At 33.0% G+C, this 24367-nt stretch overlaps 1 protein-coding gene across 1 annotated transcript in view; it reads right to left on the reverse strand.

Annotated features, from left to right (window-relative positions):
* The window catches only part of HCN1 (hyperpolarization activated cyclic nucleotide gated potassium channel 1), a 364692-nt gene that overhangs the window by 38154 nt on the left and 302171 nt on the right, over positions 1–24367 (reverse strand). The window contains exon 6 of the mRNA XM_082382251.1: positions 11149–11389. Coding sequence (XP_082238377.1) covers positions 11149–11389 — 241 coding nt within the window. The remainder of the gene's footprint in view (positions 1–11148; positions 11390–24367) is intronic.

The raw sequence follows: 24367 nt of genomic DNA on the forward strand, positions 1-24367 counted from the left end.
CTATTGAATACAAAGATACATTATTTGAAATTTTAATATGTATACTAATGGCATTTTATCTTAGTGGATAATATATTAATGATATGATTACTTTAATAGGAGGGTCAGGTGGAACGTATGAATAGATTACAAACTGGCTTAACAAATGCATGTATAAAAGGGCCATGGATAGCTCTGAAGAGAAGACAAGGTGTACTCATGTTTAAAGGTTATATCCTAGGGGAGCATCATGCCCTCTCTTAGGAAGCAGTGAGGAACAGTGGAGAAAACACAGGCTTTGGGTTCAAGATTCATAGCTGAGTTTGGAACCTGGCTTTGTCCCTTTTCAGGTACATGGCCTTTGCCAGGTTAACTTCTCCGAGGCTCGTTTCCCTCATACGTAAAAAGAGAATTATAAAAACTTTCCTCATAGAAGGAGACAAGAAGGAGACTAGAAACGCCTTTTCCTACAAGCAAGACCCTCACTTCTTAAGCACCCCAAACTCATCGTCCACCTGGCCTGAGCCATGAGGACCAATCTCATTAGGTTTTTTAATCCCCATTCTCCATCACTCTCAATAGGAAGCCTAGAACTCCTATGTAATCCCACATGCCTGAATGCTAATCCCCACCTGGCTGTATGGGCAAGGAGGATTTCCATATCTTTCTTCCTTGCTTTAATTTTCCAGGAAGCATTTATAACCATCTGGTAATGTGGTTTACTACTTCAGTAATTTCTAGGTTTCTTTATTACACTCTTGTTTCTAAAATGTAAGTATCCAGTAAAATATAAGCTCCATGACTGTGTATAATTTGGCCTATTTTGCTCAATGCTGTGTCCCTAGGACCCATAAACCTGCCTAATGCACAGCAGGCAATTATCCTATATTTACTTTCTTCCACTCTGTCTCCTAGAACATTACTTGGGACTCTGTTGGTGAGAACACTGAATACAATGATGCATGTGTTAATCTAACACATTCTATCTCCCACCTCCACAAAAAAAAGAAAAAAAAAACATTTCTGGGTTAATACATATGCATATATATGTGTATATATACATATACATAATATACTAGATATATATATATATATATGGATATATATGTATATCTAGAAACATAGTCTTATATTATTGTAGAAGTAAATCAAGTGAGGAAGTTAGGTACAGAACACAAAACTCTGAATTTGATCTTTGAATGTCTCCTTATCTCAATATTTTGCTTGTCATTTAGCTGGGAGTGTGTTCTGTGCACTGATTATGTTTACTCAGTTCAGACACTTTAGAAGATTGGAAAGCATAACTCAGTTGATCCCAGGCTCTTCTGCTTAAAAGTACTGTGAACTTGCCATGCTCAGTTGACGCAAATGTAAAATTAGTATACTACAAAAGTCTGCTCTATCAATTTCAAAATTTCATATTAGATACTTAAAGAGGTATAAATTGTAAACCCTAACATGCTAAATAAATACAAGTTATTATTATTAGATTCTAACAGCCTTTCTTTATCTTCTTTGGTGTTTAAATTGAACAAATATCCACTGTATGTGTAAAAGAACTGAAAGTAATACAGACCTATTTTTTTTTCCATTAACTGTCCATCAAAGGACAGGTCCACTAATAGCCATTTCAGGTCACCATAGTAAAAATATGAATAACACTAAAAGCACTGAGCCTAAACAAAGTATTATTTTACAGAATTTCTTACTGAAGTGAGTTGGGTTGAATAAGTAGATATTTGACTAATAGGAATAAACTATAGAGGAAATATTTGTTAAATGTTTAAAATAAGGGATAACTTCATCAGTAATTTTATAAAGCTAAATTTAGAACTGATCATTTATGTCTTAAAAATTTAGAAGGAGGATGGAGAAAAAATTTATTTTATATAGAATTACATTTTGGTATTTATAATTACGTTTAGCAATTGAAGACAATCTCTTTCCTCTTTTAAAATAAATCTCATTTAATCTTATCTTTCTTACACATCATGTATTGTCAATACAATTTATCTAACATCTTTGATATTCTGTAATTCTCCTATTCAAACATATTATATGTTTCTTTTCTCTCCACCATTCCATCTCCAAATGTTTCCATTTAAAATTTTTAAAAAGAATTTAAATAAAAGATAACTCATGTACTATACAATGAATCCAGATGGAAAGTGTAATCTATTTTTAAAAAGCAATATTGAACCACTATATTAAAAATGCAATGGAATTTAACCAAAGCAGTATAGCCAGATTTATGTGTACTATAAATTGCAGTCATCAAACATGAAGAGTGGTTGAAAATAAATACACTAGTTTTTAAACTCAAGAAGCTAAAAGAAAAAAAGCAGAAACTAAAATGAAATGAAAGAATAGATTTAATACAGAAAAATATAGAAATTTCTGAAATAAAAAGCAAACTCTTTCTTTGAAAAAATAACAAATATTTAATATAAGTAATTCTGAAAAAAAATTTAAAAATAAAAAAGTACAATATTAGGAAGAGAAAAGGCATAGAGATCTAGAGGAGATTAAACAAATAAGAAGGGACTTCTGGTTTTAGTTTTGACATGATTGGAAGATATCACTCCCTTCTTTCTGACAAGAAAAAGCTGTACAAACCTAAAAGCAATGACTTATCCTGGACCCATCAGAGACTCAGGTTTCAGAGCAAATGACCAACCAAAAATCTGGAGAGACATGAATCTAGAGTGTCACAGCAGATATGTTCACTGGAGCAGAAGCCAGTGGAGCCATAAAGTGGGGAAATTACAAAAGATGTGACACATGCATAATTTAAATTCTATAAGGAGAAAAGAGACCAAAGCAGAATAAAATTTTGAAGTAATAATGGTTGAGAATTTTAAAAATTAATGACAAACACCAAATGCAGATACAGGAAGCTCAGACCAAAAAAAAAAAGTACACCTAGGCTATCATATTCAAACTGCAAAAAACCAAAGACAAAGAGAAAATTTTGAAAGAAGTCAGAGGACGGAAAACATCTTACCTATGGAGGAACAAGGATAAAATCTAGTGAACTTCTTGTAGGAAATCATACAAACCAAAGGTAAACAGAACAAAATATTAAAATGTTGAACATAAAAACTCATCAATCTAGAATTCTATATTTAGCAAAATTATCCTTCAAAGTGAAGGAGAAAAAAATTTTCTCAGACAAATAAAAACTAAGCTAATTCACTGTTAGCAGACCTGCACTGTAAGAAATGTTAAGATTTTCTTGAAGTGGTTGGAGATAATATAGATCAGAAACTTGGACCTAGAGAAAGAAAGTAAGGTTGAAGAAGGAATAAATGAAGGAAAAATAAAATATCTTGTTCTTTTCCTTAATTAATCTAAAATATAGTTGTTTGTTTAAAGTAATAATAGTAACAATAAATAAAATAAATTAAATGAAATTAATGAGAGCAATGCTCCAAGAGATAGGAGGGAAGAATTGCTAATACTTTAAGGTATCTGAATCACATGTGAAGTAGATAGATGGTTAAGATGGTGAATTTTATGTTTGAGTATTTTACCACACTCAAAAAAAAAATTGAAAAAAAAACTGTCTATAAAAAGATATATCATGCTAATATTAACCAAAAGAAAGCTGGGGTAGTTATATTAGTTTCAGACAAAGCAGATTTCAGGACAAGAAATATGATCAGGAATAAGGCAGGGTTTTACATAATGAAAAAGGGTCAATTTTCCAAGAAGATATAACAATCCTAAACATGTATGCACCCAATAATAGAATGTCAAAATACCTGAGGAAAAAATTGATAGAGCTGCAAGAGAAATAGACAAATTCCTTACTATAATTGGAGACTTCAACACCCTTCTTTTACTAATTAGTAGATCAAGCTGCTGAAAATCAGCAAGGATGTAGTTGGCCTGAATAACACCATCAGTGAAACTGATGTAATGGACATTTATAGAATGCTCCATCCAATAACAGCAGAATATATATTCTCCTTAAGTTCACATGGAATATTCATCAACATTTTGAGCTATAAAATTTATAACTTAGCAAATATAAAATAATGGGAATCATATAAAATAAATTCTCAGGTCACAGTAGAATTAAACTAGAAATTAACAACAGCAAAATAGCTGGAAAATTCCCAAATGTTTAGAACACTTTAATAGAATACAGGTTAGGGAAAAAGTCTCAATAGAAATTAAACAAATATTTTAAACTAAAGAAAATTAAAATATGACATTGAACTTGTAGGAGACAGGAAGAGCAATGCTTAGAGAAAATTTTATAGCATATACCATTAAATACATATATATTATGAAGAAAGATATTAAATCCATGATCTAAGCTTCCACCTGAGCAAAGTAGGGAAAGAAGAGCAATTTAAGCCTAAAGCAAAGAATAAGGAAATAACAACAATTAGAGGAGAAATCAATAAAATTGAAAACAGAAAACAATTCAGAAAATCAATAAAAGCAAAATCTAGTTTTTTAAAAGGGTTTAAAATTTTTTCTAGGAAAGCTAGCTAAGAATAAAAGAGAACACACTAATTATCAACATCATAAATGAAAGAGTAATCATCACTACTGGTCCTGGGAACATTAAAAAGGATAATTAAGGAATACTGCAAACAACTCTACTCCTAAAATTTGATAATTCAGATTAAATGGAGCAATTCCTGGAAAGTACAAACTAACAAAATTCACACAATGAGAAATAGATAACCTAAATAACCTTATATCTATTTTTAAAATTGAAAAAAATAATTAATAACCTTGCGGAAATTAAATCACCAGATGCAGATGTTTTCACCAGTACATTCTACCAAATATTTAAGGAAGCAATGATACCAATTCTCCATGACCTTTTCCAGAAAATAGAAGCAGAGGGAACACTTCCTATCCCATTCTCTTAGACGAGAATTATCCTAAAGCAAAAATCCATAAAAATACATTACAGGAAAGAAAAAGTACACAGCACTATCTCTCAGGAACACAGACATAAAAACTGTGATCAAAAATTTAGAAAATTTAATCCAATTATTTTTGCCTACTTTAATACATTTTTATACATTAAAATTATTTCAGGTGTGCAAGGCTAGTTCAATATTCAAAATCAGATTCAATCAAGGTAACACACCACATCAATAGGCTAAAAAAGAAAAACCATGTGATATTAGAAATGGCACAGAAAAAAATGATAAATATACAAAATCCATTCATGACTAAAAAACAAAAAAAAGCTCTAAGAAAAGTAGTAATAGGGGAGAATTTCCTCAATTTGAAAAGGAATAGCTATAGAAAAAAAACAACACTTTCAAATAGCATCATACCTAATAGTGAGAAAGTAGATGCTTTACTCCAAAATCAAGGGGAAAAAATTCTCTAGGAAGACTAAGGATCAGGGCAAAAATCTTCTCTATTTCCACTCCAGTATAACGTAGTACTGGAAGTCCTCTCCAGTAAAATAAGAAAATAAAATAAAAGGTATATAGATTGGAAATGAAGAAATAAAATCCATAATCATGGGGTATTTCAGAGGGACACAGGGGCCAATTGAAAGAGGTCCAAATGGTCAAAGCTGAAAAAATTTGAGCAATTAATAAAGTAGTATTGGATTATAACCCAAATTACAAAATAAATATCCTGGTGTTCATGCTGATATAAAAAAGGGCTGAATAAATAAATAAATGCAAGAGAGTAAATAAATTGCCTGTTTAGAAAAATTTCAAATAATTTATGTACACACTCTGCCCTTTTGGAGCATTACTCCTCAATTCTTAGTCATGAACTGTGCAGACTGGCTACTTTCCAAACAGCAGAGTATGGAATGGGAGGGAAAAAAAGAGTAACTTTACAGTGGAGAAGTCTGACAAACACCACCTCAATCTAGGTGATCAAGGTTAACATCAATAGTGGAAAGACATATTGATCGTATACACCACGGATATAATGTGAAGAGAAAGGCACTTTATGTCTAGGCTCTTGCTCATAGACAAGATCAAACTTACCCCAATCTAATCATGAGAAAATCACCTGGCAAATCCCAAATGAGGAACGTTCTATAAGATAACTTACCAGGGCTCCTCAAAACCGTCGTGTTCATCAAAACCAAATAAAATCTCAGTAACTTTAAAAACTGAGAGCAAACTAGAGGACATTACTGCCAAATGTAACGAGGTATTGTAGATGGGATACTGACAGAAAAAAGACATTGAGTAAAAGCCAAGAAAATTTGAATAAGGTGTATGCTTTATTAAGTATTTATTAATAATACTGTAACAACATTGGTTCATTAATTGTGACAACTGTATTATAGTAATGGAAAATAATAATAGGGAAACTGGGTGTTGGATAAATAGGAATTCTCTGTATAATTGTTGCAATAATTTTGTAAATCTAAAATTATTCTAAAATTAAAAATTAAGTCTATTGAAAATAAAAAATAAAAATTATATGTACAAACATATAATTTGAAAATTATTTGGAATCTTCTGGGGATTTTTGTTTTTTTACATGCTGATGTTTGGATCTCAACTTTACTCAATTTCATCAGAAACTCTAGGGTGCAATTTTGGCTCAGGCATCAGTTTTTTTTAAAGCTTTTCAGTGTTATGAACAATGGATTTAGATGAACTGAACAATTACTCATAAAGAAGTAGAAAACCTGATAATTCTAATGCCTATAGACGACAGAATCAGACACAAGTGGTTTTACTTGTGAAACCTAATAAACCTTCACATAACAGGTAATGCCTAGATTATTTCAACTTCCTTAAAAAAGAGAATATATTTCCTCTAAGATCAGGAACAACATATTATTCAACATAGTTTTGGAAGTCCTAGCCACGGCAATCAGAGAAGAAAAAGAAATAAAAGGAATACAAATTGGAAAAGAAGTAAAACTGTCACTGTTTGCAGAAGACATGATACTATACACAGAGAATCCTAAAGATACCACCAGAAAACTACTAGAGCTAATCAATGAATCTGGTAAAGTTGCAGGATACAAAATTAATGCACAGAAATTTCTTGCATTCCTATACACTAATGATGAAAAATCTGGAAGAGAAATTAAGGAAACACTCCCATTTACCATTGCAACAAAAAGAATAAAATACCTAGGAATAAACCTACCTAGGGATACAAAAGACCTGTATGCAGAAAACTATAAGACACTGATGAAAGAAATTAAAGATGATACAAACAGATGGAGAGATATACCATGTTCTTGGTTTGGAAGAATCAATATTGTGAAAATGACTATACCACCCAAAGCAATCTACAGATTCAATGCAATCCCTATCAAATTGCCAATGGCAGTTTTTACGGAACTAGAACATTTTTTAAAAAGTTTTCTTGCTCTCTCTAAGAAGTGAGGAAAACCTTACATCCAAAGTCATCTAGCTAGGGGATCACAAAAATAACCACTATAACAACAAAATTACAGACCAATCTCACTTACAGATAGAGATGCTACAATGTGTTAAAGAAAGAATACATTATGACAAAGTAGTTTTTAATTTCCCAAACGATCTTATGGTTCAACACAAGGACATTCACTAATGAAACTGACTTTACTAATAGTTTAATCCATATAAATCCAGAGAAGCACATGTTCCAGTCTTTGTCATAATAGCAAATATAATTGTCTAGTAATTAAAGCTCCTTTGAATTCAAAAAACACATGCCAAATGTAGAAATATATTCTTAGTGCATAATAACAACTTTCAGAAATTCCTTTCTAAACTTTTATGTATTTGTCACACCTCCATTAATTGCCTCAGAAACCTTTTCTCCAAAACTACCTTCCCACAAAGCTGGACTATACTTTTATTTCTTACTATCAGCTTTTATTTATTTCCATCAGCTTTCAATTTCTCTTTTTTTCTTCATTCAAACACTAATTCTCTGTGCTTTCTAAAGTAGACTTTTTAAAGTTCTTAGCTTTTCCTAATTTTCTCTTTTTTTCTTAGCATAATCTGCACAAAAATGTAATAGGCTGATGAGGCAATGCAGAATCATGACAAGGAAGAAGAGGAAAGATGAAAACTTCAAAATTATCCTTAGCGAATGAGGAGAAAGTCTAAAGAAGCTAATTATTTTGAGCTGATATGTTTACTCAGCTGCAATAGATTAATGGATAAGAACCTTATGGTCATTTTGATAAATTCCAAAAAAGCATTTGATAAAATTAAAACCTTTCCCAATAAATTTTTTTCAGCTGTTACTGAAGAAATCTTCTTAAACTCAGTGTGTTATTGTTGTTGTTGTTATTATTATTATTTTAAAATCAAAATGAATTTATTGCCTGGTTCTCAATTCTCATTAATTTGATTTGAATACTTTCTTTCTATCATTACCAATTTTTAGGGGATCAGATATACTGGTTGTTTATTCTCTAATGAACAAACAAATAAGATATTATCTCTAGTCTGGATTTATTGAATTGGAATCTCTGATGGGTGAAGCCTGAATTTAAACAGCTTCTCTGGTGATTCTGATGCACACATTGTTTGCCATCTAATATCAGAAGGAAGACAGGTAACTAACTACAGTGTTAATTTCAATATGAGATAGACTGAGACCAGGACCCTGGCAAGCTGTGAGAAGCAATGGAGACACAGAGCTGGGAGCCATTAATTCTGACTGAGAAGCCTTCTACAGGCATACTATAAAGTCTGTGAAGAATGAATACAAAGTAATAAGAACCATTTCTTCTCACTCATGAGAAGAAAAAGAGTTTCACTTGAATTCCTCTTGTAGGATAAACCTGCAAATATTTGAAGGCAGATTCCCTGCCTTTTTTCTAAAGAAAACATTTCAGTTTCTGGCTATTGAGTAATATTTAACTATTAAGCTTGCCAATGCCTGACACTGTGGTATTAATCACTGTCTTTCGTGTTGTAACAGAACTGGCACTAAGAAACATGAATAGTTGTTCCCCATCACTTCCTCTAACTTGTTCTAACAAGTTAAAATAGTAATAAAAATGTAGTGAAACTAAATAAAATATAGAAGAAACAGGGGAAACATTTTTACAGTTTCGCAGTGTACAAAACCCAGTTAAGAAACACAAACTCTCTGATGCCTTAATGCAAAGGAGAGAGATTCAGATGAAATCAGCAATAATGAGGAACAGAATGATGAAAGAAAGTTAAAAAAGTAGTAACAATTTTGGAGAAAATAGTTACAGCATATCAAAAATACATTAGGGATGTTTCTGTAAATTGGTTTTAAAAAGACAAACAACACATTAGAAAAATATGCAAAAATAGAAACAGAAAAATAAAATACAAATGATCCATATCTATGAAGAAATGCCTCAACATCACCATTAATAGTGGAAGTGCAAACTAAATATTAAGGGGATGCCAATTTTACTTATTAAGAGGATAAAAGTAAAGATCAATGGGCAAAGCCATGTAGAAATGGGCAGTCTCATCAAAGAAATAATTTGATGTCTATTTCAATTTGAACATATGCATAGTCTTTGACCCAGTAATTCAACTCATAGGCAAGTTTTGTACATTTGCACAAATATAAATATATATCTTTTTAGAGTAAAAAGTTGGAAACAATTCAAATTGTCAGAATTTTTAGCAAGGCAAATTGCCACTTGTGATGGTTAATTTTATGTGACAACTTGACTGGCCATGGGGTGCCCAGAAAAATATTATTTGGGGTTTGTCTGTGAGGGTATTCCTAGGTATTGGTATTTGAATCAGTGGACTCAGTAAAGTAGATTGGCCTTTCCAGGGTATGCAACCTCCAAATCCACTGGGGGTCTGAATAGAAAAAAAAGGAGGAAGGAGAAATATTTTTTTCCTGTCTCACTGCTTGAGCTAACGTCTCATCCTATCTTCTGCCCTCAGATTGGATTTACACTGTTGGTTCTCAGGCTTTTGGAATCAGACTGAATTAAACGACCAGTTTTCCTGTTCTTCAGTTTCAGATGGCAGATCATAACATTTGTCAACCTCCATATTCACAAGTCAATTTCGCACAATAAATCTCCTTTTGTGTATATATATCCTGTTGGTTTTGTTTCTCTAGAGAACACTAATACATCACTCAACTAGAAGCTATATTTCCCAGCCTTCCTTATACCTAGAGGTACTTTTGTAACTGAATTCTGGCCAATCAGATGTGAATAGCAGTGATGTTGGCCATTCTGGGCACACATCTAAAGAGAAACTGCTCACTCTTCACTTCCTCTGTCCCCTCCTCCCCATATTGTGGTCCATATTGTGGAGAGAAACCAATTCCTCTTGTATAAATGAGGAAAACACTCTAGAGGATGGCAGACCAGCAAAATAAATGAAATCTGGGTACCTAAAAACTGTCTTGGGGAGAGCCATCTAACCCTCCTGGGACTTTTGTGTGAGAGAAAAATATACTTTTGATCTGTTTAAGCCACTGTTATTTGGTTCCAGTTTAAGAGGATGAAAGGATACTCTAACTAATACAGTAGTAAATGCACATGCACTGAATGTGTGACACTGAAATGTGAAAACATACCACTTATCAGTGAAAAACTGTTGCCTGCCATATCAGTAAACAAAGGATTTGCAGCCATCGAGCCATCACATTACAGCCGCTCACATTATGGTGAGCTCTGAGGGAACTCAGGATAGCAAAAGGATGCCTACCACCTAGCAGTCAACTGCTGCAGCCACCCCAGATGGTGCACCCTGAGGAGACTCAGGATGAGAAAGCACAGCATACTGGCTCCAGATAGCTGAGGTGCACATCAAAGGAATAATTTCAGTGAGCCCAGACTCTTGCATTTTCCCATACATAGAAAAGCACTAAATTCCTTAACTTGAGCTATCTGGTTTTCTTTAATTAACAGTAATCTTTCAATGTTCCTACTACCTGGTCTTTGTTACAAAAACTCCTATATATACTGGCTACTCCCTTACCTCTTTGGAGCAGTCTCTCAGAGCTAACTGTGATGCTGTGTCCTGGACTTAAGTCCTCAGTTTTGTCTGCCAAATCAAACATAATTCTCAACTTTTAGGTTGTGCATTTTTTTCAGTTGACACACTATAGACACTTTTATCAGAATTCAAATACAAGTCCATATTCAAACCCAAAAAATCAACATTCTGACATCTCCAAAACTCTGATAAAGATAAATATTGTGAGCAAATTAGATTTCATCTCAGTTACATTTTCTTTTTTACTAACCTCCAAAGTAAGAGCCATCCGTCAGCTTCATTTCTTTACTGGACTTTGTGATGACACCAGCAACACCATGTTGAATGAAATACATTTTTTTACCCACAGCTCCTTCTCGTATGATATAATCTCCAGGCTGAAACACCTCAAATCTCAACTTGCTCAGCATAGCAGTCACAAAATTAGGATCCGCATTAGCAAAAAGAGGCATTGTAGCCACTAGTTTTCGGCAGTTGAAGTTGACTATCTCCTAAAGATGGCAAGAGTAAACAAATATTAAGAGAGAGATTAATCATATCAGGAAGAAAAACATGTGCTGAAATTAAAATCTATACATAACACTGCAATTTAAATTAAGAACCAACAATACATAAATTCTAATAATCTACGTATCTCTTCAAAATCAGGGATCATGTTTTATTATTGTGTTGAAATGCTGTATTCCCAGCACATAGAGTAGTATAGGCATATATTAGACATCAATAAATATGAATTAAATATATACAATTTACCTTTTATAACTTCCCATTCATTTATTATTCTTTATATAAAATTAGAACGAAAATGTGGAAGAGTTTTAGTCTCCCTTTTATCTGTTTTTATGAAGAAAAGAAGCCACATCACTTCCTATTAGCCACGATGTTACTACTTCTGTGGTCCATTGTGTTGAACAATCTAATTTGTACCTACTGACTAGAGTTCTGAAACCAGGGCCCAGCTGCCAACAAAATGCCAACAGTATTTTGATGTTTTTTCTTAATGTCATTCACATTAAAGCAAGGAGACTTGATGTTGTCCACATTACACAAAAGACACTCTAACTATAATCTCTAATTACAAATTCAATCCATTTCTGGGTTAGATCAGAAAATTACTCTTTCCAAACCTCCTGGGTTTCCATTGGAAGTTTTGGACTGGACAGAGGTCATATTTTCCTTTTCCTAAATTGTTTGTTTGTTTTATTTCTGGGATCAGGCCAATTCTAAATTAGGAGATTTATATGTTTGATTTCATTCTGTGGATTCTAGTCCAGATTAGACACAGTGCTATCACTATGAACCAAAACAGGGATATGGGACCAACCAATTTTCATCCTGAAAGTTAGATACAGAACAGAATAAACAATGGGAATCTAAATTTTACCACAATGCCATTTCTCAGAAATATCTTCTCCAATGAGCCCCCAAAAGAACAGGGTTGGACCTGAATTTGTGAACTTGCTTAAGAGACACAGAAAATGAAGTCACCTCTGCTAAGAGATGGGAAAAGGGCAAAAAGATTCAGATGTATTAAAAGAGTCTGAGATCTGAATTCCTGCTTTGGTAATACAAACTTCTAGATTCCAAGACTGGGAAAGGAAGTTTCCTCAATCTTCTTCATAAAATAATCTGATATTAGTCTAGGATAGTTTAAAAAATTCCAGCTGATGCAGAGGGCACAGAATTTTGGGTCCAACATGGAAAAGAAGGTGTTTCATCCTCAGCAATATGTTGTGAGTACAGAAGAGCAAAGAAGTATCTCTAACAGTGGAGTTTCATGGAGACTGGTAAAATATTTAAAAATCAGCAGCGATAACCAGCAAGTGAACATAACAACAAAAAGAAGAGAAGGATATAACATATGGTACTTCATGCAGCATCATCCAAGCCCTACAATGCACAGTTGACCCGATGGGTAGCTATATCTAGGGCAATTTGTGGTCAATTTTAACTGGTGCTGAAGAGCTGTGGTGGGAGTGGGGGACTACAGTAAGTGCTCAATAAATATGCATACATGTATGAGTAGACCGAAGGAAGGAAAAAAGAAGAAAAGAAGGAAAGAAGGGGGCAAAAAGGGAAAGAAGGAAGATGGAATTTTGGCATTGGAAAAAAAGTGTTCACAAAGCCTAGTTTATATTCCTGTTGGGAAGTGGCTATTTAAAACTCTTAGAATGCTCTCTCAAGCCAATAGGTTGAGAAACAAGTCTTACATGTAATATAAAAATGTGTTTTTTACTATTCAAAATACTTCCATATAAAAACCACATGAAGATAAAAGGTGAACCATTCAAGGTACCCAAGGTAAGCACATGAGTTAAAAGAAGACAAAAATATGTCATTAAAATGATCAGAATTGTTGTTTCAAAGTTAATGATTTCATGTGTAAAATGACATAGAAGGATCCTGCGTAGGAAATTGAAAATAAATCATGTTGCAGAGAAAATAAGAGTTTTCAAACAAAAATAATAATCTTTTCATCTATGTTCTTTGATTTGAACTATACAAATTTTTCTCATTGTTTTCTTACCTTTTATTTTAGCAAATAATTTTACAAACAATTAAACTGTCTTTATTTATATGAACAATTCTTTTTCTATGATGCATCACATATCTAGGTGCACCTTGGAACTGCCTTGATTATATCACTGCGAAGATAATTTCGTATTATTGTTAACTTGAAGGAATCCATTCATTTTTTCTGTCTCTGTGGAACTTTTACCTTCACGTGAATACTTTCTGATTTAAACTGTAAATTCTAACAAATATTTGACAGAAAAAGATGTGATGGGACAGAAAGTTATTTGCATTTAAAGGCTCTCCCTCTTCCCATGATATCTGCTTGCTTTGAGGGTGTATAGTTTAATGGAAACAATCAAGTGAGCCTAGAAGTTAAGCAAAACTTTTTAAAGCTCTTCTCCATCAATCACATTTCTTTATAGCACATTTTCTTAGGGAGAACATACTTAGTTAAGTTATTAATATCTCTCTATTAGTAAAACAAGACTTTTAAAGCTCTTCCTCCATCAATCCCAGGTCCTTATAGCACACTGACTTAAATAAAACACACAGTTAAGTTATTAATATCTCTACTCTCTATCCAAATTCTTTATGGCAGTTGTTATAATGAGCTTTTTTAGCGATACGTCTGGCCTGAGTTAGGAGTATTGTCTATATGAAATAAATTGAGGAATGTTCACTCCCTAAGGGAATCAGACACGTGACCCTGATCTTAATAATAAAGTACTCCCAATTACCAGGTTTACTTCATAACTTAAAAATAGACAGTTATTTCTCTCCTGAAGCATCTTATCATACCAGAAAGTATGGCAGTGTTAGAAAACAAATAAGCAAACAAACAAAAACACCAACAAAAAACCCTCACAATGAAAAGGATATTTCAAAGAGGCCAACTGAAAGAGCTACCCGACTAATGCTGTAACAATTGGAGTAACAAAACAAGTAATGTAATATTGGCTTAACCCCAAAGCATAAGATAAATATGAGCTTATACTTATATAAATAAATGATTGAGTAAATTAAAAAGTAGGGGAAAACAGACAAATCTCCTATTCAAATTCCAAATAAATCAACTTTTACCTACTAAAAACAGCATAATACAACAATAAAACAACAACAAAGAAGAACCCTGCGTTTGATCTTACTTTGACATAATGTCAGTTTATTTAAGATGTGAAATTCTTTTTCAGCATTCCTTCCCATTATTTTGCTAAAGTACGACAGGATTATTCACATTCATTTTTCGGTCACAGTGCAGAGAGTATCTCTGTAAACTATAACATAGATATAGTAAAGTACACAAATCTTAAACATACACAGATCTTATGTGAATTTTTCAAATATGTGAACCTATATAACCTCCCGGATCCACATACAGAACAGATTTCAGAAGGCTTCCTTTTTTCCTTTCCAATCAAGCCCAGAGGTTCTAGCTCTTCTGACTTCTATCACTATACACAGTTTTACTTGTACTTGAAATTCCCATAAATGGCACCACACACTGCAGAGTCTTTTGAGTCTTGCTTCTTTTGCTCATCATTATGTCAGTATGATTCATCCATGTTTTTGTGTGGTGGCAGTTCTTTCTTTTTATATTTCAGGCTGTATTTCATTTTAGGACTATACCACAGTTTATTTCTCCATTCTACTCTTCTTGACATTTGGTTTGTTTCCAGTTTTAGGCTAATAAAATAAGCCTGTTATGAATATTCTTGAAGTGCCTTATGCACTGATTTCTCTTGCATATTTACCTTATGTTGGAATTGCTGGGTAATAGGATAAGTATATATTTAACTTTGGTAGATACTGCCAAAATTTTTCTAAAATAATTGTATTATTTTTCTCATACACCAGCAGTATATAAAGTTCCAATTGTCCTACATCCTTGGAAAATTTTGATGCTATCACTCTTTTTTTAATTTTAGCCATTAGTAGATATGTAGAGATACCTTACTAAAATTTTTTTTCTCATTGTGGTTTTATTTTACATTCCCCCAATGATTAATGTTGTTATGCACATTTTCATAGGCTTATTGGTCAGATGAATATCCTGTTTGGTGAAGTGTCCAGTCAATAGTTTTCCCTGCTTTTTCTATTGAAGGAGTCCTTTTTATATTCTTGACATGAGCTCTTTGTTGGGATATGCATTGCAAATATATTCTCCTCATCTGTGGCTTGCCTTTTCGCTCTCAATGGTATCTTTTATTGTTATTGTTTTGCTGGTAATTTGATTTCTAGTTTGTTTAACTTTATGACAATAAGAAGAAAATGGGATTTGATATATTTAAATTGCTTCAAGAAGGATTTGTTTTAACCATAAATCTGTGCTTTGGAATCATGCATATTCTGAAACCCTGGGAAATTTTAAGCAACATCTTCTTTGTTATTAAAAAGAATAGCAATATTTTAACTTTCCTTCTAGCACTACAATTCTTTATTGATAACTTAAGTATCATTGTGGAAAGTTCCACTTTGTGAAACATTTAGTTCTCTTCCTTTCTACATTATTTTATTCCACACAGTATAGTTCTAAAAAGTTTTAAGCGTGGTCACTATAAATATAATTATCATCATTACAATAATGAATCATAATCTTAACAAAACAGAGCTGCTGTTACATTGCTAAATTCCTACACCCAACACACTCTGTGTATTTTTAGACTCTGCGGAGCACGCAAGCGCTTCCTTCTAAGAACTTAAATCAGACATTCAAATGGCATCCAATGTTCAGACTTCCATGTTAACTTCAGAAACAAGTAAACACATATAGTCAAATCTATATCAAATGACACTTTATGACCTAGAACATCTTATAAAATGGTGCTGCTGATGTTGTCCTAGTTTTTTTTCAGTTCTGTAGCCTGGGGTAGTTAGAATCAAAACAGAGTCACTGGATATGCTAGGGATTTCTTTAAGGCAGAAATAATTTTAAGAATGAACACAATAAAAATGAGGCAATATTTATTGAATTCTTGTTGGTTCCAGGTATTGCTTTAAATAAAGCTCTACAAGTATTAATTTATTTTATCCTCACAAAATCCTATGCCTTAGGTATTATTACTACCCCACCTTATGGAAGATATTGAGTAATATGCCAAAGACCACACACTTGCAAGAAGAACTATGGTTTGTTGGCCCAGCTCCCTAACGTAGGGTTTTGACGGATTCTAAGAAGTCATCTTAACTTTGCACATATCTAAAATCGCTACAAACCTGAAGATTTTGATGTTAACCATAAATTTGTTCTTTCAAACTTTACACATTTTCAGAACCTGACATGTGAGGTGGCAAACTGATAGCTACACACTTGGCTGTTTTTATTTCCCCACAGCAATTATTTTTAGAGATCTGAATATTACGGTCTTTACATTGGCATCCATGCTCCAGGTTGCCACAGTTTTTAAAACGTGCTACTTCATACAATTAGGCTATCTGACTGGCTTCATAGATCAGTAGCATCTGAGATCTTTGAACCGTAAAGCAAGGGAATGCAAGAAGAGAAAGAGAGACCAGTATTTGATGTTGTTGTTTGTGCGGGTATGTCTTATGTTACGGGGACAGGGTCAATGTGTGCCCTTTACTTCTCCCTTTTAAGAAATGTTTCTTCAATGATATCTCTGCTTCTCCCTGCATAGCCCCCAAAGAACATTGTAATTTAATTTGACAAGTTAAAGATGGGATGTGGAAGGAAAAAGAAAGGGAACAAGATTTAGTGAGCAGCCATTTTAAGCAGGTACTTCACATATTATGTCTCACTTATTCCTGGAGGAGAACAACCAAAGAATAAACTTGAATTTGGTTTTATTTCCCCACGTATACAAAAGAACGAAGATAGTGGAGCTTAGAGAGAGGAAATACATTGCCCAAGCCTCAGAGCTTGAATACATCTAGAGAAACTCATCATTCTATTTGACTTCCAAACCATTGCTCATTCAATCCTACCATGGGACCTCCCTATTACCTGGGTCAAAGTCACAAAAGCTTAGCACTAAAATTAACCTATGCCCTTATGTTTTGCAATTCCTTGTGCTTTGGAATGAAAATAAAGTCACTTTTAGTATTTCATAAATTTTTAAATCTAAAACTTTCCCCATTTCAGACAAATATCTATTTACCTTTTTGCTTCAATACATTTCTAAGAATATTTACATTTTTAACTAATTTGAATGCCACATTTTATGCAGTGTATGTATTTTCAGGGCAGATTATTACATGGTAATATATTTACTATTATGGAATTCTTCAAAAACACAAAATTCTAGTTAAAAAATATATAAAAAGGATCTTGGTTGTGTTTATTATATGTGACCCAATTGCTATGAAAATATATCTGCTTGAACAATAATTAGTCAAAAATTATTTTGAAAATTAATATGAAAACTTTTATTTTGAAAACTAAAAACTAATTAGTTTCAAAAAAACTAATTATTTTGAAAACTAAACTAAACTATGTACTAATTTAATTTTATCTTCAATTATCAACCTTCATTTATATGTCTGGTAAATAAGAAGCATTTCCTCTGTACCAGAAATTAGGTAAGACGTAACTATGGAAGAAAACAAGTGAGATCTTGAAGCATGACTAAATGATTTGGAGTGATATTGATAAATAAGCCTCCTAGTCAACATGAACTCAGTTCCTCAAACAACCCCATGACATAGTCACAAATGATGAAGGGAAGTAACGGGGTATTGGTGGCTGAATTTATACAACAGTTAATAAGAAAGTAAGCATTGTAAACCTGGGGTCTAAAGACACTTAACAAGGGTGTTAGGCTTCAGGTGGCTGTCCTGAACCTGTTGCAGTTTTGTGTGAACAGGTGTACACTGTGTTAGTGTCTTATGTGAGACAGATGGAGCTTTCACAGGATTTTCAAAGGAGCCATTATCAGCAAGAGGGTAAGTACCGCTGGTCTTAATGTAGTACAATGACTGTGATGATGCTGATAGCTAATATTTATTGAATGCTTTGTGGTTTTGCCTTTAATTATAACAACAACCCAATGAAATAGCTATATTATTAACCCAGCAGTATAGATGAGCCAAAGCAGTTTCAAAGAGGTTGTCATGTCACAAAAATCACAGAGCAGGTAGTAAGTGAGCCCAATACTTAAAAGTATATAGTCTGTTCCTAGAATGACATTGTTTAACATGGTAGCCATTAGCCACATGGAGTTATTGACCACTAGTAAACCTTTAATTGATTTAATTTTAACCATTTAGGTTTAAAGTTAAAAGCTGATGATTCAGTTATTAGAAAATGTTAAACTGGAAAAACTTGCATAGGTGAATATACTTTTCAACTGTAAATTTTATGAAATCTATATACAGATCAAGCAGTTCTAAAAAAAATTAACATTCCTGTCTAAATGTTCTGTCAGAATAGCCTTTGTCAAAAAGTCTACAGATAATAAATACTGCAGAGGGTGTGGAGAAAAAGGAACCCTCCTACACTGTTGGTGGGAATGTAAATTGGTACAGCCACTATGGAGAACAGTATGAAGGTTCCTTAAAAAACTAAAACTAGAGCTACCATATGATCCAGCAATCCCACTCCTGGGCATATATCTGGAGAAAACTATAATTCGAAAAGACACATGCACCTCAGTGTTCATTGCAGCACTATTTTACAATAGCCAAGATATGGAAGCAACCTAGATGTCCATCGACAGATTAACTGATAAAGAAGATGCAGTGTATATACACACACACACACACACACATATACATAATGAAATATACATATTTATATTTATAAATATGTATATATGTTTATATACATAAATATAAATATGTATATTTATATTTATAAATATTTATATTTATATTTACATATTATATTTATATTTCATTATACATAATGAAATCTACATATACACACACACATATATATATATACATAATGAAATGGGAAAGGAAGGGGAAGGGATAAACTAGGAGTTTGGGATTAACATAACACACTACTATATATAAAATAGATGATCAACAAGCTCCTACTGTATAGCACACGGAACTATACTCAGTATTATGTAGTAATCTATAAGGGAAAAGAATCTGAAAAAGAATATATACATCTATATATTTATATATGTATAACTGAACAACTGTGCTGTACACCTGAAATGAACACAACATTGTAAAGTAACTATACTTCAATTAAAAAATACACCAGATTCTGAAGGCTTAATATAAAAAATGAATGTAAACTATCTCATTAATGATGTTTTTATATTGATTACATGTTGAAATTATAATACTTTGAATATATTTAGTTAAAATTTATCATACTTAATTTCACATATTTTATTTTTAAAATGTAACTACTAGAAAATTTAAAATTACACATGCAATGTGATTCACATTGCATTTATACTGGACCAAGAACACTGCTGCAAAAGAAACATGATGTAATATGTGAGGGGATATGGAAAGTAGAATGCAGTTCTGGATTTTTAAAAAATCTTCATGTTAAATATATTATTTATTGAAGAATCCAACAAAATAAACATAAGGTATAATTTTTTGATATTTATTTATACTTTGAAGAGAGAAGTGAAACAGAATGTGAAACTTTCATAGAAGACTAAAATGAGGTTTAGTTTGACTCTTGAAAAGATTAGATTTAGATCCTAAGACTTCTAAGAAGAGTAGATCAATATCTGGAAATTGCAACAAGTTTTTTAAGTAACCTCACTGAAAAGCTCTAAGGAAGTCATCTGCAATCATTACCTTTAAGACCACTACATGAAGTTTGTGAGGCAATAAATAAATAAAATAAAAAACATCCATATCGGCTTCTGAACAGTCCTTAGTGTCCTATGGGAGGGCACGTCTGAAATGACTGCTGGAGTGTCCAACACAGAGTGGGCTGCATAGAAAATGCCCAGAGTGTGGTAAAGTTTGGCTCTGTGGGAATGATGTAGCGCGATTCTTGGGAAATAACAGAACATACTTCGGATTAGACTGTGGGACCTCGCCCTTATCATGGCTCTCAGGATGACAGTGTCAATAAGGGGAAAAAAAATGGTTTTGATGACTTGCCAAAGATGGCATTCTCCTCCCTGGATGTATTTATGATATTTTTCTAAGATACAGTTTGCCAGGCTCCCATCCAGATTCAGAGAATCTGACTCTAAATCTTCAGGGGATATGAAAAAAATCTCTGTTTTTAAAAACACATTTCAAGTCATAAGCAGTCAGATGTGGAAACCACGGTTCCTAAAATAAAGAAGTATCTGAAAGTTTACATCTAGTTGAGGAAGGAACATATATATGTATATATTCAGTATAAGATAATGGTAAAAAAATAAAATAAACATGGGTTAGACTCTCTCTCTCTCTCCAGTGTGTGAGTGTGTGTGCGTGTGTGTGTGTGTGTGTGTGTGTGTGTGTGTGTGTGTGTGTATCTGGGCTCAGTCCCTGATACCAAAACTAACTGACTCAGGGCCTGTAGAAAGTGACTCATACTCTTCAAATCTTAATCTTTTTGCCTGTAAAATGGAGATAACACTAGCAACTCTATCATAGATAATTGTGATGATTAAATTAAATAACACAAGGAAAGCATTTAAGTTCACTAAATGTTATCTATTATTTACCATTATAACTACAGTTGTATTATAAACCAATATCTGTTAAAATCAAATGAATGGTAAAGACTATATATTCTACAAAATTTCAAAGAAACAAGACTTCAGGGTAATTTGGTAAGAAAATATTAGGTCAGATTTTTAAAAAAAGGCTGAGTGGGGAACTGGTTATTAAAGCCCAAAGTCAAGGCAGGTGCAGGGGTTCAGAAGGTAAAAATGACAAGACAGTGTTAGGGCATAGTCAGTGAAATTCCCTTTTGGCCAAACTCAAGGAATAAAATATAGGATTCTTATAATGAAACTGCCCTAAATGATAAAATAAATTTGGAAGGTGAATTGTAAATTAAATACACATTCTATTTTTTTAAAGAAAGCACATGGGGGATATTAAAAAAAAAATTCCCTCAGCATTTCCAACTGGCTTATATTGATCTGGTGGTTTGTCTTCTAACTTGCAAGATAGTTGCATGTATCAGTACATTAGCCCATACAAATCTTAACGCTTGAAAATGTTTTAAACATTTTTCCAAACATTGACTAACAACTTAGGTACCTGCTTCAATTTCTTAAACTCAAAGCATTTCCCTTGATTTCTGTGTCCCCATTAGGGAGAATTTATGTTGAGCTGTTTCTCTAGTTGGGATAATCTGTCCTATTTTTTTTAAAGAAAACGTTTAACTCTCTTTATAACTCCTAAGTAATTTGAATATAAAAAATTATGCAATAAAATTCAAAAGTAAGAAATACTTACTTTTAATATTTATTTTGGGGAAGTTAAAGGAGTTAGAGATAAGATAGTGAAGACTGATGAATTAATATAGTGTGCCTCAATTTTAGTTTATTGTAGTTTTCCATCTCATTAAAGAAGAAAGAGTAATCAATTTTTGTATTCACAAATTGTATTTTTAAAAATCTTTAAAAACAAAATGAATATACACACATCCCTCAAAATATATAAAAGAAAAAAATCTCTACAGTTTCATCACCTTAATGAAAGTAATTTAATATATTTATGTATGCTTTTAATATAATCTTATTCACCTTAACATAGTTGTAATCATAATATACATTCAATATTTGTTTCTTTTCCCCCCACATTTATAACATAAAATATTTCCTATTTTGATATATGATCCTCATTGCCATTCTTTTTAATGGCCACACAATATTCCATCTTGTGTTAATCATAGATATATTAAGAAAAATCCAATAGAGATAGAGAGAAAAATAGTCTGCAATGGCCTCTTAAATATTGGCAAGCTTTAATATTTTTCGCGATTTCTTATTTTGAAACTCAGCTATAGCATTAATTGCTAGATTCATAGTGTCTTCAAATTATGAGTTAAAAGGTAATTAGCCTAAAATCTCTGCATATACAAATGGCAAATTATCATTAAGTGGCTTAAGTGAAATCTGCCTGCTTCTAAAGGATAGACCAGAACAGGATGGATTTTGAGAGATACAGATTCAAAAATTTAAATGTTTTCTGTAGTTACAGCTATCACATCCATCTAATTTGGTTTTGAGATATTAAATCACATTTAAACTTTACAATATGAATGCAAATGAAGCTTGAAATTAATTTGGTCTTAGCATACTCCTACTGTTTTGCCTTCCTAGAATATAGGAACATGTTACTCTGTTAGGTATCATGCAGGATGTCAGCAGATGACATGAAATTCTCTTAGCATTCACTTAAATTTGATTGTACATGAAAGAAAAGACATAGAAACAGACCAAAAAAGCCTAAATCAAAAAATTGTATATTGACAATGACAGTGTTCATTAGTGACTTAGTATCTCTGCCCCACTTTGGAATCCCAGGTTTGAAGCTCACTTAGGATTTGTGTAAACACCAGCAGAGTTCAGCTCCAGTGGCCTGCAAACTGTAAACAAGGTGTAAGAGTGATTTGCAGAATAGGAATGAAGCCTACTTGACCGGGTAAAAACAGATTAATTTGGACTGTCAAATACAGCAAATATATCAAACAGCTAAACTAAAAAAATATTATTAAAACAGGACCAGCAGATAGTACAGTGAGTTAGAAGACAATTCTGAGAGGTGATTTGGAGAATTTGATAAAAACCTATATTTGAAATTTTATAATAGAATCCACATAAATTCCTTTTCATCATTAACTGGTCAGCAATAGAAATAACCCCTGCATAACAGTATGTGTACATGTGCAATGGACATGAGGAAATCAGGCCACACCCTAAAACCAGGTAGTCATTCCAAGATGCATTAAACATTCATTTATCTGTCACGTTAGTTAGATTTGTATGGAGCACTGCATGTGTTGACAAGCATTATGGGCTGAATTGTGATGCCTCAAAATTCATATGCTGAAGCCTTAACTCCCAGTACCTCAGACTGTGCCTGAATTTGGAGATAGGACCTTTAAAGAGGGGATGAAGTTAAAATGAAGCTGTTAGGGTGGGCCCTAATCCAATCTGACTGCTATCCTTATAAAAAGAGGAAGCTGGGCACACAAAAAGAAAGGTGGCCGTCTGCAAGCCAAGGAAAGAGGCCTCAGAAGAATCCAAACCTGTCAACATCTTGACCTTGGGCTTCCAGCCCCCAGAAGTGTGAGAAAATAAATTTCTGTAGTTTAAGCCACTGTGGTATTTTGTGATAACAGCCCTAGCAAATTAACATAGCAAGTTAGGCTGGACAAAGTGTGGCAGGAAAGATGAAGCTGCCCCCTCTATCTGTCAGGACATAGCGGCACCTCAGCTCTGAAAGTAAGGCGGGGGCAGGAGTAAGATACATGAGCCAGCTAGGCTCGCTCTGAGGAGGTGTGGAACACAATGCACACACTGCAACAACTCCGGAGCTCTTCAGTCCAGGGTGAAATAAAATAAAATAAAAAACTTAGTTACATGAAAAAAGGATTTTGCTTTATTTTTGTATTGAGTGTGAAGTATCATGGGCATTTAGTTGACAAGAGCTACAGGCAGATGGAAATGGCTTTAGAGTCAGGACTGGAGTTATAAGACTGGGTGCTCTTTTACAAGATTTTTTTAGATTTTTATAAAATATATACAGCAATATTTATAGTTTTAACCATTCCCACGTGTACAATTCACAAGAATATTCACAATGTTGTATTACCATCACCACTATCTATCTCTACCTAGAACATTTTCATCGATCTCGACAAAAGTTCTGTAGCCTTTAAACTATAACTCCCCCCTTCTCCCTCCTCTCAAAACTTTGATAACTTCTATTCACTCTCTGTTGTTATGAATTTGCCTATTCCAGGGCCCTCATAAGTACAATTATGCAATATTATCATAGGACTAATTTTTGAAGTCCGAGAAATAAACATTGCCTCCCAGAAAAATATTGGGTGAGGGGGG

Source organism: Balaenoptera borealis (genome assembly GCF_965194805.1).
Source record: "Balaenoptera borealis genome assembly, chromosome: 2".
Lineage (NCBI taxonomy): Eukaryota > Metazoa > Chordata > Mammalia > Artiodactyla > Balaenopteridae > Balaenoptera > Balaenoptera borealis.